The 12,707-nt window shown below is 35.7% G+C and overlaps 1 protein-coding gene across 2 annotated transcripts in view; it reads left to right on the top strand.

Moving 5' to 3' along the window:
- DPH5 (diphthamide biosynthesis 5) overlaps positions 1 to 9,190 on the top strand; it is a 37,552-nt gene extending 28,362 nt beyond the window's left edge. For both annotated transcript variants that reach the window (XM_067727056.1, XM_067727055.1), the window contains exons 6-8: positions 4,695 to 4,734; positions 6,216 to 6,319; positions 8,280 to 9,190. In XM_067727056.1, the coding sequence (XP_067583157.1) occupies positions 4,695 to 4,734; positions 6,216 to 6,319; positions 8,280 to 8,503 (368 nt within the window). In that variant the 3' untranslated portion in view covers positions 8,504 to 9,190. The remainder of the gene's footprint in view (positions 1 to 4,694; positions 4,735 to 6,215; positions 6,320 to 8,279) is intronic.
- The last annotated feature ends 3,517 nt before the right edge of the window (positions 9,191 to 12,707 follow it).

Here is a 12,707-nt window from a genome sequence, read left to right as displayed (position 1 = left end):
TGGCTACTCCTACATACGTGCCATAGTTCGTGCTGCTGCCTACTTACGCCCTAATAGATCCTCGCCAGCATTCCATCTTTTACCCATTGGTCCAGTAAGACCCTGTTCTGGTCAATTTACAGCAATTCAGTAGACGTATTGAGCATTTATTCTTACCACGTTCCATCCTGTCTTCCTTATGGTGTCCTTTGAATACTGCAGTATTAATGCTATCAGAATCACAGAATTATAGATCTGAAAGAGACTCTTGACATCATCTTACTGAAGCCCTATTTTACAGATGAAATTGAGGCCCAGAGATATTGAATCATTTTCCCACTGTCACCCAGATTATTAGTTGCAGAATTCGTAGAATCCAAATAGCCTGTTATTCACAGCTCTTTTCACTGTATTATGCTGCCAAATTCTGTTTCCTACCTAGTGTGGAAGTGGCTGGGATCACTGTCTTTGTACACTAAGCTGGTGGTACTGATAGAGCTTCAGAAGGGATGGGCTGCGTTTGTCAGCAGAGGTACTGGAATTGTACTGATTCACATTTGCTATCAGTTCCTATTCTACAGTGTGTATTGTAAAAATGCTATAACCAGAGCTTTAGTCTGTGGCTAGTCAACAGAAAAGAAATAACTGGCATCTTTGATAACTTTGAAATGACACTTATACTTGGGATCAGAAGACAAAATCTGAGTGCTACTATATACTAGCTAGAGAATATTGTCAACAGTCCTTACCTTTGCCTTCATTTTTATCAAATAGGAATAATCTTTTCTTGCCTCATGGAAGTGTTTAGAGCAGTACTTCTCAATTTGTGGTGAAGGACCAAATTTTTGTTCTTTTATTTGTATGTGTGTGTGTGTGTGTAGATATGTGTGTATATACACACATACATAAAATAAATATATGTAAAAATACATATATTTATTTACTTTTAAGTTTCTAATCTTTTGTGTCAAAGTCAAATTACTGTAGGTGTTTGTAAACACTTATTCTTACTCCTGTAGTTTTTTTTTTTTTATCATTTATTGGGAACAGAATTCTCACATAGTGGCATCAGTCCTCGGATCATACATTGAATTGCACTGTTTTAGTGATACTGTGTGTGAAGTCACAGCAGAAGAATGTCTGCCACATAGCACAGAATCAGGGCAAAGAATGAACCCATGGTTTTGGCCTCTGTAGTAAGTACAGATATTCAGAACATTAGAAAAGACTTCTATTTGCCAAAGGCATTTAGGTTATTTGTATAATATAGACAGTTCTCTATTATTCAATGATATATAATTTGTACATTATCAGAACCTCAATCAATATGTCTCTTTTAAAAGAGAAGACTGTAGAAAAGTTTTACTAATGGTTAGCATTTCTTATAGGGTAGAAATCAGAAATTATCCAGCAGGGGTTAGCAAACTAGCACCTGTGGATCAAATCTAGCCTACTGCCTGTTTTATAAATAAAGTTTAATTAGAACACAGCCATGCTACTTTATTTATGTATTATCTGTGGCTGCTTTCATGCTCCACTGGCAGTGATAAGTAATTTTGACAGAGACCTTGTGGCCCTCAGAACCTAAAATATTTACTACCTACGTCTTTACAGAACACGTTTACTGACTCGTGATCTAAAGTGAAATTCTGCCTAATCGGATGTGGTACACCCTGTATCCCCCAGTGATTCTCTTTCCCATTACCTTGTATTATTTCTTTTAAGTCTTACCATCCATCTGAATTATTTTATTAACTTGTTGGTTTTCTTCCCTACTTCATAAGAGCAGGGACTTAAGTCTTGCTAGCTCATTCAGTTCCAGCTAGAATACATTCCTTTTACTCCATTAACATTGACATCTAATTAATTCTAGATCTAGATCAGGCCATGCATGCTTCTCTAACATTTTTTTGGCTTATGCCTATATCCCACAATTAACTGGTATAATAATGTTTTCTTATTTTAGTTTATTATCAGGGCAGTTTAGTAATTCATTATTAATTAGCTTTATAGTTTTGTGTTTAGATTTTCCATGTGGAAAGATACTAGTTTTCCTTTTTTTGTAGTTCCTACTGGCAGGCCAACTGTAACACACTTGTTAATTCATGTGGAATATGCCATTAGATATATCCATGTTATCTTAAACTTAGATCCAATTAAGGCCAGCAGTATGGTAGAAAGTCAAACTAGAAGGATGTGAGAAGGACAGCTGTTAAATGGACTTTTATTAAAGGCAGATGTAGAAGTATATGCAACTGAGGGATAAAAAATAAGGATTCATTGGAACTCAGGTACTAAAAAGCATGTGTGTGTGTGTGTGTGTGTGTGTTTTACAACAGAACTGAGGTTTTAAAACAGAACGGGGAGAAAAGTAGTCTTAAGAGGCTACCTGATAACATCTTCATGTATCATAAAAAATGGGGGAAAGGAGGAAAAATAGGATTTATCTTTTGGAAACTTTGGAAGGACAGAAAATCAGTTTACAGTATTTATTGAGTATTTACTCTATGCCCAATGTGGAGTTAGGTTCTTCTGGAACACTAAGGAAGTATTAGACATGGGTTCTGCCCTCAGGGTTTTGAAATCTAGTTGGAACTAATGTGCTGTGTACATGAAAGTTTATAGAACAGTTAAGTTCTATTGTATGGAGAGGCAGGAAGGACAGACCAGAACTTTGGCTCTTGAACTCTCTCTAAGAGCTGCCTCTTTTCTTGGCTTTCCTGGGAAAAGACAAACAAGGTTAAACAATATATCTTCCTTGCTCCATTAACAAAAACAGGAACAAGGTGTGAAGTATAAGATATCATGATTCCAAATTCTCAAACCATAGATCTCATCATTTAATCACCTGGAATTCTCATTATTCAAATTAGTACCTATTTATTGAATGCCTGCTATGGGCCATGCCCTGTAGGGATTATGTCATGGTATGAAACCATAGAGAATTTAAAATTTACTTGGAAGGATAAGACTGCTATATATAATGTAATTAGAGATTAATAAAATACAGCATTAATTGTATGGCTATTTCAGAGGACAAAGAGCATTTAAGAGGAAGTCAGTAAAGGCTTTCTGAAGGAGCTGGGACTTTTATTCTACTTAAAGGGTAGATAGTTTAAGATGGGCTGGTGGTAGTAGAGCCATGTGAACAAATTTATTCAGTAGAATTTATGGAGTATCTACTAGGTACTTTGCATTATGCTAGGTGCTGGTACTAAGATGAATAGGAGAAGCTTACATTCCAGCAAGTAGAAGTAGAAAGGAATAATTATGGCCTGTGTGAAGACAAGGGAAAAGTATCAAGATAGGTCTGGCTTGAGATTAGTTCACTAATGCAGTCTTATGTTCAATTAAAAAGCACTTGCCTGTAAAAATTCTTCCCAGCCCTCTTAATTTTTAAAATCAAATTCTGTAGAGCATATCAGTAAAAAAGTAAAACTATTGAAGATATTAAATTAAAAACTTAAGTATGACAACATTTCAGAAGCTCAAGGTGAATACATTAATAAATGTGTTTAATTTTTAAAAAATATTACAACTACTGTGTAAAGGAGCTCAAAGTCGACTTATATATCATTAATTGTATTGCAGGCCATATTTCAGTAATAGATATACATTTTTTTCCTATATGTGCCAGACAACTGGAAATATTAAATAATTAATGATATTTCGAACCTGAAAAATATATTCACTGCTGGTTCCAAGAACATTTAGAAATACATGTAGGGATTATCTCTGGAGTATTTTCCAAGCAAATACTTAGTATCCTTTATGAGAAAAACTTTTATAATCACTTGGGAAAGCTGTAGAAGTCTATCAGAAAGACCACTAAGTTGCACTATATTTATTTTTGCAAAAACAAACTTTGACTGAACCATTTGTTTTCAGCATGTAGAACAGGAAGCAGCTGTCGCTCTTGCTGTTGTGTGCTGAGTTCCTGTGAGGATGTAGAGTGATTCTGCTTTTTTACCTTCTACCGAATTGTTTAGCTGAGCATCAGTGATTAAAAAGCGTAAAGGATCAAATCTTTGTGATGCTTGCATTGTCAAGCTTTATTAGAGCAAAGACTACGTGGGTTTTGGCCGCTGTGGTAGCCCTGTACCTGGCTACCAGTCAGTGCTCAGGAAATCCCAATTAAAGTATGAATACTTGGTATTAAAGTATTCATAAGTTATTAGGCATGTCTTACCATTCACAAGAAAGCAAAAGTCTCTTTTCAAAATGTGGTAAGAATTTTCTCTTATGTATGTTACATGCATTGAAGCTTATATTCTAGTGCCTGAAAAATAGGTAAGAAGAGGAACATAACAAGACTTTTCAGTTGGTTCTATGCAGTTACCACCTAATAGAAATGAACACAAAAATTTTGATTAGCTGTTTGGTAGTGTATATGCCAATATTTATCTAACTCTTTCCTGTGTCTTCTTTTCCAAGAGGAAATTCGATCCTTTCAGGATGATCTCAGGGCCAACTTCATGTTTGTTTTCTAACTAATGACGTTTACACAACCACAAGCTTCCCTTCTTCCTCATATTTCCTTTAAAAAGTGGCCAGATACAAGTGTGAGGACCGATTGTCATAGACTCAATCAAATTAGCATTTTGGAGACTTGAGAATAATGTCTACCACAAACTTAGGTGACTCAGTTGAAGTTTACACGTAGGATTTTGGATAAAGTAGTTAATTAAAAGAGAACTATTTTTTACTTCCTACAGACATCAAAGTAAAGGAGCAGTCTTTGGAAAATCTAATCAAGTAAGTTCTTATTCTGAGAATGCTTACATCTACTTTAATTCCGTGAACAATAAGTTCTACTTAAATAACATGAGTTCTAAAGATTGTTGAAAATCAGTTTTCAGTAATAGTGCAAAATTAAATACTTTCAATCTTATGAAATGATAAGCAGTGTGATAGATAGAGTGGAAATTGCAATAGATTTCTTGGGTCAGTACTGAGAGCAGTGGTTGGCACCCGATAGGCACTCAGTAAATATTTGTGGAATGAGTTAATTGGGAGTCAGAAGACACAGGTTTGAGTCTTGAGTTGGCCTCTGGGCAAGTTATGTGCTCTTGGGCAAGTTACTTCCATTTCTGAGCTGTATTTTCTTCATTTGTATAATGCGAGTACTAACCCCTTTTGCCTATAGATGCAGTGTCCCATACAGTAGCTGCTACCCACATGTAACTAATGGGCACTTTAAATATGTATGGCTAATGTAACTGAGGAACTGAATTTATAATTTAATTTTAATTAAGTTAAAACATACTCAACTTAGTTAATAGAAAACATTTAAGTATATTTAGAACAATTCAGTATGTAAATCTACTTTTACAACCATGAATTTTATGAAATCTAAATACAGACCAAGTATTTCCAATGAAAATTTAACATTTGAATTAAGATGTGCTAATATATAAAATACATTCCAGATTTCAAAAACTTAGTACAAAAACAATCTTTAATAATTTTTATAGGAATAAATGTTGAAATATAACATTCTGGATCTATTGGGTTAAATAAACATACTAAAGTTAATTTTTTCTTTTTTTTTACTTTTATTAATGTAGAGACTATAGAAAATTTAAAATTCTGTTTACTGCTTGCTTTATATTCCTCTTGGAGAGTGCTGACTTATAGAATTGTTCTGAGAGTCAGTTAAATAATCTATATGAACTGTTTTGTAAACTGCAAAAGCAGTGTTTTTATTTTGATCATTGGGCAAATGTGGTAGGCTTTTGAGGCATATGGAAGTAAACATCTTATCCTCTAAGATTTTGAGATATTTATCTCTTTAGTTTACTTTTTTTAGAGGAAGATGTGAAAAGAGGGATATGTGGTTTAAACATGGTAATAAAAATGAACACTATAGAACCTGATTAAACTAAGGTATAGAACAAATTGCCACTTATTTTGAATTATTTTTGCCTGAAGTATCACTTTGAATAAAAGTAACTTTGATCTAAATATTACCTTTTAAGTTGTTGGACTTTTATTTCTGCCAGCATTTCAGTGAGATGAGAGGGCATTTGAAGTAGAACAATGAAAAAAGCATAAGAAACTTAAGATAAATGATCACTGTATCCGTGCTTTAATGTATACTTAAAGTGGTTAACAAGTGACTGCTTCAAACATAATGTAGACTATGGTAATTGAGTATACCTGGGGGAGTAACTGTGTTAAAATGTATTGTATAATTTCATGGCTAAGAACAGTGGCATCTAGTTTTACACTTACAGGGGAAGAAAGATCTATGAACCTCCTCATTATATGAGTGTAAACCAAGCAGCCCAGCAACTTCTGGAGATTGTTCAGAATCAGCGAATACGAGGAGAAGAACCAGGTACTGAAGAACCTTAAAAGGGCTCTTGTATTTCCCTACTGTTACACCGAGATGTGTATGTAACATCTGACATACACACACATATATATACCAACACCACTGAAGTGAGAGTCACTGTGTTTGCATTGCATTTTTCCATGTCACTTTTTTTCAACATTACCTTAAATCTCATAAGCTGAATGTTCTACTGAAAAATAATGGAGTTCCTTCTAGTAAAATTAATATCATTCTAGAAAGTAAGGATTTTTTACAAATTAACTATAAATCAGCTTTTATGTAAATATGTTAACATATAAATATTTTGGTAAAATACAGAACTTCCATTTTAGCCCAAGTCTATGGTAAACTCTGTCCTGTAAAAGTATACTTATTCTACTTTTTCTCATTTTCAACAATGAGACCAGGTATAGTTTTCTTCAGGATAAAGACAAGAGAATTTATCCTTATATTCCTAATATCTAGACATAGTATTAATAGATGTGGTATATCATAAAATGTTCACTGTCAGTAGGTTTTTATTGAGACGTTCTTAAATGAATCTGTCATTATATTCTGTTGTAAGGTGCTGACTGGCTTTGAGCACCTATTTCTTGATAGAAAAGATACATGAAGAGATTCTTGAATAACATTGGCCTCAGTAGGCCTTGTTAAAGTCATGAAACAAATAATCTGCAAGGGTGCTCTATATCCATACCTATGCACAGAGTTCCTTACATGCCTGCTTGTCCTTGTAGAAATCATTTGCCCCATTTTGACCATTTTTCAATCAGGACAGCTTTCCCAACTAAACAAAACCACAAGAGCGTCAGCCCTTCAGCTGTCAGGCCAGAGTGAATAATACTAAAGTTCACTAATGTTGGTCATTTTGAACTTAAAAGCATAAGGGGGCTTCCCTGGTGGCACAGTTGTTGAGAGTCCGCCTGCCGATGCAGGGGACATGGGTTCGTGCCCCGGTCCGGGAAGATCCCACATGCCGGGGAGTGGCTGGGCCCGTGAGCCGTGGCTGCTGAGCCTGTGCGTCCGTCCGGAGCCTGTGCTCCACAATGGGAGAGGCCACAACAGTGAGAGGCCCGCGTACCGCAAAAAAAAAAAAAGCATAAGGAATGTCATAATGCCTATTATTTGTTAAGGGCTATGTAGTTTACTAAGTACTTTCATATCTGTTATCTTAGTCCTTAAACCACCATTTATGACACTAAAAAAAAAAAAGAAAAAAACTGAAGTTTGTCACATAGTTAGGTGGCCAAGCACAGACTCAAATCTGTGTATTTAGCTTATAATCCCCTGGTTTTTCCAGTATATCTTGGCCAGTGTAATATATCTCAAACGTTTTATTTAAAATATAAGCATGTAATAAACATTGTTCACTCGGAACTTAAAGACAAACACTATGCAATAGAGTATGGATACAGGAATTATTCAAGTCCTAAAAATTTTTTTATTTTATTTTTTTTTTTGCGGTATGCGGGCCTCTCACTGCTGTGGCCTCTCCCGCCGTGGAGCACAGGCTCCGGACACGCAGGCCCAGCGGCCATGGCTCACGGGCCCAGCCGCTCTGCGGCATGTGGGATCTTCCAGGACCGGGGCACGAACCCGTGTCCCCTGCATCGGCAGGCGGACTCTCAACCACTGCGCCACCAGGGAAGCCCTCAAGTCCTAAAAATTTAAACTAAGGTAGGTCTTAGGAATTCTGAAAGGGTAAAGTTAGGCAGTACTACTTTACTTTATATGTCAGGTAGTGCAAATAATTTAGAAAAGCCTTAGATAAATCAGTAGATAATGAGTGCTACTGATCTATCTACTGATTATCAGTAGATAATCAGTCCATAATGAGTGACTAAGGAGATGTAATATATTTGGGTCTTCTTTAAATGTACTTTGGTACTAGTGTTAGTTTGAATGGATTCAGGATAATGCATTTGCTGAATTGAATGGTGGTATCTTTTTCTTTTTTTAATAGCAGTCACCGAGGAGACACTCTGTGTTGGCTTAGCCAGGGTTGGAGCTGAAGACCAGAAAATTGCAGCAGGCACTTTGCAGCAAATGTGTACTGTGGACTTGGGAGGACCATTACATTCCTTGATTATCACAGGAGGCAGCTTGCATCCACTGGAGATGGAGATGCTAAGTCTGTTTTCCATCCCAGAAAAGAGCTCAGAATCCCAAAGCATTGATGGACTCTGAACATAGGCATTTTATTGTTAGATGTTAATTTCAGTTATATATGCACATACACATATTTGTATAACAAATCAAACAGGTCTTTTGGTTTACCTAGTATGTATAAAACGAGTGACCAAGAAGAAAGATGCTGACTCAACAGTGCTTGGTTTCCTTTGGCAATGAGTTTTTTCCCTATGATGTCATCAGTTTTTGCTGCTATTTTGGCAGTTTTTCAGGATGTACATACATGGAGCAGACCATGCTGGAAAACTTAGAGATAGACATCCATCGACAGAACCATTTAAAAGCAATTTTTGTTTATGAAATCAGTTGATACAAGGTGGAACTTTCTTCTTCTTAAAAAGTCAGATGTCCTGACTGCAAGATAAGTTGTCCTGACAGCATTTGGTATTAATGCATATAAACAGAGGTGGGAAGAATAAGTCCCCACCCAACAGTCCTACTTACTTAAAGCTCAGCTGAGCACATGCCACAACATGACATCCTTTTGAATTGCCTTGTCTTGTTTAGCTGACGTCCTAATTATGTGCCTCATATTCTGCTGTATTTTGGAGGTTATATAATTGTTGAATTATAAATGTTCAGCCAGCCATGTACAGTTGCTGTTTGGTTTTAAGTAGCATCTTTCACATCCAAGCTGACAAATGGAAAACTTGCTGACTACAAAATAAAATCTTTAAAAATTTACGTTTGAAAACAACAGTGGATTGGTCAAGATTTATCATATCTCTTAACAGTTAATATGCCTCTGTATGTATGCAAGTAGCCACATTCTTCTTCCTAGCTGTAAATCACACTCCATTTATTATGTTTCATGACTATGAAGTCTCATACTTTTGTCAGTTTATAACAGAAATAGCTTTGCTACATGTTAGTTTAGTTGGTCTAACTCTGAGTACCATTGACCCTTGAACACAGGTTTGAACTGTGTAGGTCTGCATATACGCAGATTTTTTTTTCACTAAATACATACTGCAGTACTACACAATCCATGGTTGGTTGAATCCTCAGATGGTTGAATCCATGGATGTGGAACCAGGGATGTTTTCAACTGCATGGAGGGTCAGTATCCCTAACCCCAACATTGTTCAAGGTCAGTCAGTTGTGTTTTCATGGCCTCATCAACTTATCTGAACTCTTTGTTCAGTAGATTCATAGGAAGTTGAGCAACTACTTCCCTACTTTCTGAAAGCATCAACTAAGAAGAGATTATTTTGAGTTGTTTCATTTCATTTGAGATAAAAGATATTTTAATATATGTGAAACATTCTGTTTTCACTATGTTGGATGAAAAAGAGGAGAGAAACAAGGGCATTTAAGTACCAGTTCTGTATTGTTTTTTTCTAAGGTGTTAAATTAAACAATGAAGAATTATAAAGTGAAGCCCTTCTAGTTTTGGTAGTGGTGGAATAGCTTGTAATGTACAAACCCTCCCAATTATAAACTCTGGAAAAATGTAATAAATAACTGTCTAAAGGCACTGGGGAGTGACCAGAAGCAGCCTGAGAACTATGCTTATATGACTTTTCCCTCAGGGCATTCACCAGTCTGTCTGGTGAGGGGGTGGCTAGAACTGAAGAGAAAGTTGCAGTCTTAATGACTTGAGGTATTGGAGGAATTGGGGGCTGCTTGAGGAGCTGTAAATTGAAGGAGGAAATTCTAGAAATGAAGGTGGCACTGATGGAGGAGACTTCCAATCTGCATATGATTTCCTCTTAAGTCTTTTGACTAACTCCTGCATTGTGCATGTGCAGGGAAGATTCTAGTGAACCAGGTGGAAAGCCATAGCTGGAAGGCTGAAAAAGCTGAGCAGAGATTGTTGCTCTCAGTTGCAAGAGAAAACAGAGTTTGAATCCCAACAAGCTAGAAGGCTTGGTAAGTACCTTAGGCTTTCCCTCAAATCCCTAGAATGGTTGTGTATTATCAGAAAAGGCTGTGCCCAGCACTAAGGATTTGTGCTAAAACTAAAGACAAAATCTTTAACATAATGTAAAATCAAGCTTCCATAAAATCAAGGTGATTAGCCAATAATTTAACTGCCTGCTAGAACAAAGCTTATTACTTCCGGAGCATAACAAAATGAATCAATCTATCAGTATGCCTAGAATACTATAAAATATTATGAGGCATGCAATGAAACAGGAAAATATGACTTATGGTCAGAAAGAGAAAAGCACACAGTAAAACGAGATCCCAACATAATCCAGATATTGGAATTCGCAGACAAGGATTTCAAAGCAGCTATTAGAACTATGTCTGAGGATGAAAAGGAAAAGTGGTTGTAATGAATTAATATAAATGGTACGCTCAGCAGAGAATTGGAAACAAACAAAAATCCCCGAACGGTTGGACTTAACAACAGAGTGCAGGTGATAGATGAATAGAAATTATTGATATCTATCTGAGGAATAAGGAAAAAAGGTTAGAGGGAAGAAAAAAAAAGCACAGAACCTCAGTGCCATGTGGGGCAATATCAAGCAGTCCAACAAAGATGTAACTGGATCCGCAGAAGAAGAACAGAAAGGAAATAGGGTAGAAAAAGTACGAGTAGGTAAAGGCCAAAATTTACCCAAGTTTGGTGAAACTATGAATATACAGATCCAATAAATTTAGTGAACTCCAAGCAGAATAAATGTAGAGAAAACCACACCTAACACATCATAGTTAAAACTGATGAAAACCAAAGATAAGAGAGAATCTTAAAAGCCACCAAAAGTGGTATTGGGGAACCCACCAGGGAATAACAAAAACTGACTACTTCTCATCAGAAATAGTGGAGGTCATAAGACAATGGAAAGACAAAATCTTTACACAAATTCAAAAGCAAAACAAAACTCTTTATCAATCCAGTGTTGTATATCCAGTAAAAATTTCCTTCAAAAATAAAGGCAAAATAAAGCAATCTTCATGAAAACAGAATTTGTCACTAGCAGACCTGCACTACGAGGAAAGCCGAGGGAGAATATTTGGGCTGAAGGTAAATGACATCAGCTAGAAGGAAGGAAATAATAAGTATGTAAGTATAAATGACTATCAGGTTTTCTTTGCTTCATGTTTTTAAAAGACAACTGACAACATAGCATTGTGGCATATATGTAGCTGTAAAATACATGCAAACAATAACACAAGTTGCAGGGGGTAAAGGGAATTATACAGTTGCATAATTATAATTACGCAGGTTGTTACATTTTATTTGAAGTAGTAGAATACTAACTGTAAGTAGACTGATAAGGTAAGGGTATGTATTATAATCCCTTGTCAACTACTATCAAAAAAACACACATGGCAGAAGTAAAAAAAAAAATTAAGGAATTAAAATTGAATACTGAAAGATACATGGTTAACCAAAAGAGGGCAGGAAAGGAGGAAATAAAGGTCAAAAAACATAGGACAAAGAGAAAACAAATAGTAGAATGGTAGAGTTAAATTCAAACAAACCAATAATTGCTTAAATGTAAATTAGGTAGTCTGATGAAAAGGACTAGATTTTTTTTTTAAAGCCTCAACTAAATGTCTCTAAGCATTAAACTTGAAATATAAAGACAGGATGAAAGTAGAAGAATGGGGAAAAAATAGACCATACAAACAGTAAGCATAAGAAAACAAGGGGCTCTATTAACATAAAACAAAATGGACTTCAAAAGAAGGAGTATACTGGAGATAAAGAAAGACTTTTCATAAAGAGGAAAGGGGCAGTTCATGAAGAAGACATATCCTACATGTGTATGCATTGAATACCAGCTTGAAAATACATGAGGCAAAAATTGACAAAACTGAAGGACGATATAGACAAATCTACAAAGTTGGGGATTTTAACAGTCTTCTCTCAGCAACTGATAGAAGTAAACAAAACCAGTAAAAATATTGATTGGACAGCACCAACAATTTGGGTCAAACTGATCACTACAGCTAACAGTGGTAGACTAGACATTATTTTCAAGCACATATGAAACATTCACCAAAGTAGACCATATGCTTGGCCATTGACCACAATGGAATTAAATTTTAAAATGCTGACAAAAAGATGTCTATAAAAGTCCCAAATATTTGGAGATAAAACAGTATTTACTTTTAACTGAATAAAAACAGAAACATAAAATGTGAAATTTGTGGGATGCAGACCTTCGAAATTTATGCAGGTGCAGTGCTTAGAAATTTATTGCTTTAGAATAGAAAAGAAAGTTTTAAAATCAATAATGCAGTG

Source organism: Pseudorca crassidens, chromosome 2, assembly GCF_039906515.1.
Source record: "Pseudorca crassidens isolate mPseCra1 chromosome 2, mPseCra1.hap1, whole genome shotgun sequence".
In the NCBI taxonomy this organism is placed as follows: Eukaryota; Metazoa; Chordata; class Mammalia; order Artiodactyla; family Delphinidae; genus Pseudorca; species Pseudorca crassidens.
The sequence above is the reverse complement of the archived record's forward strand: the minus strand, read 5'-3'. Positions and strand labels throughout refer to the sequence as shown.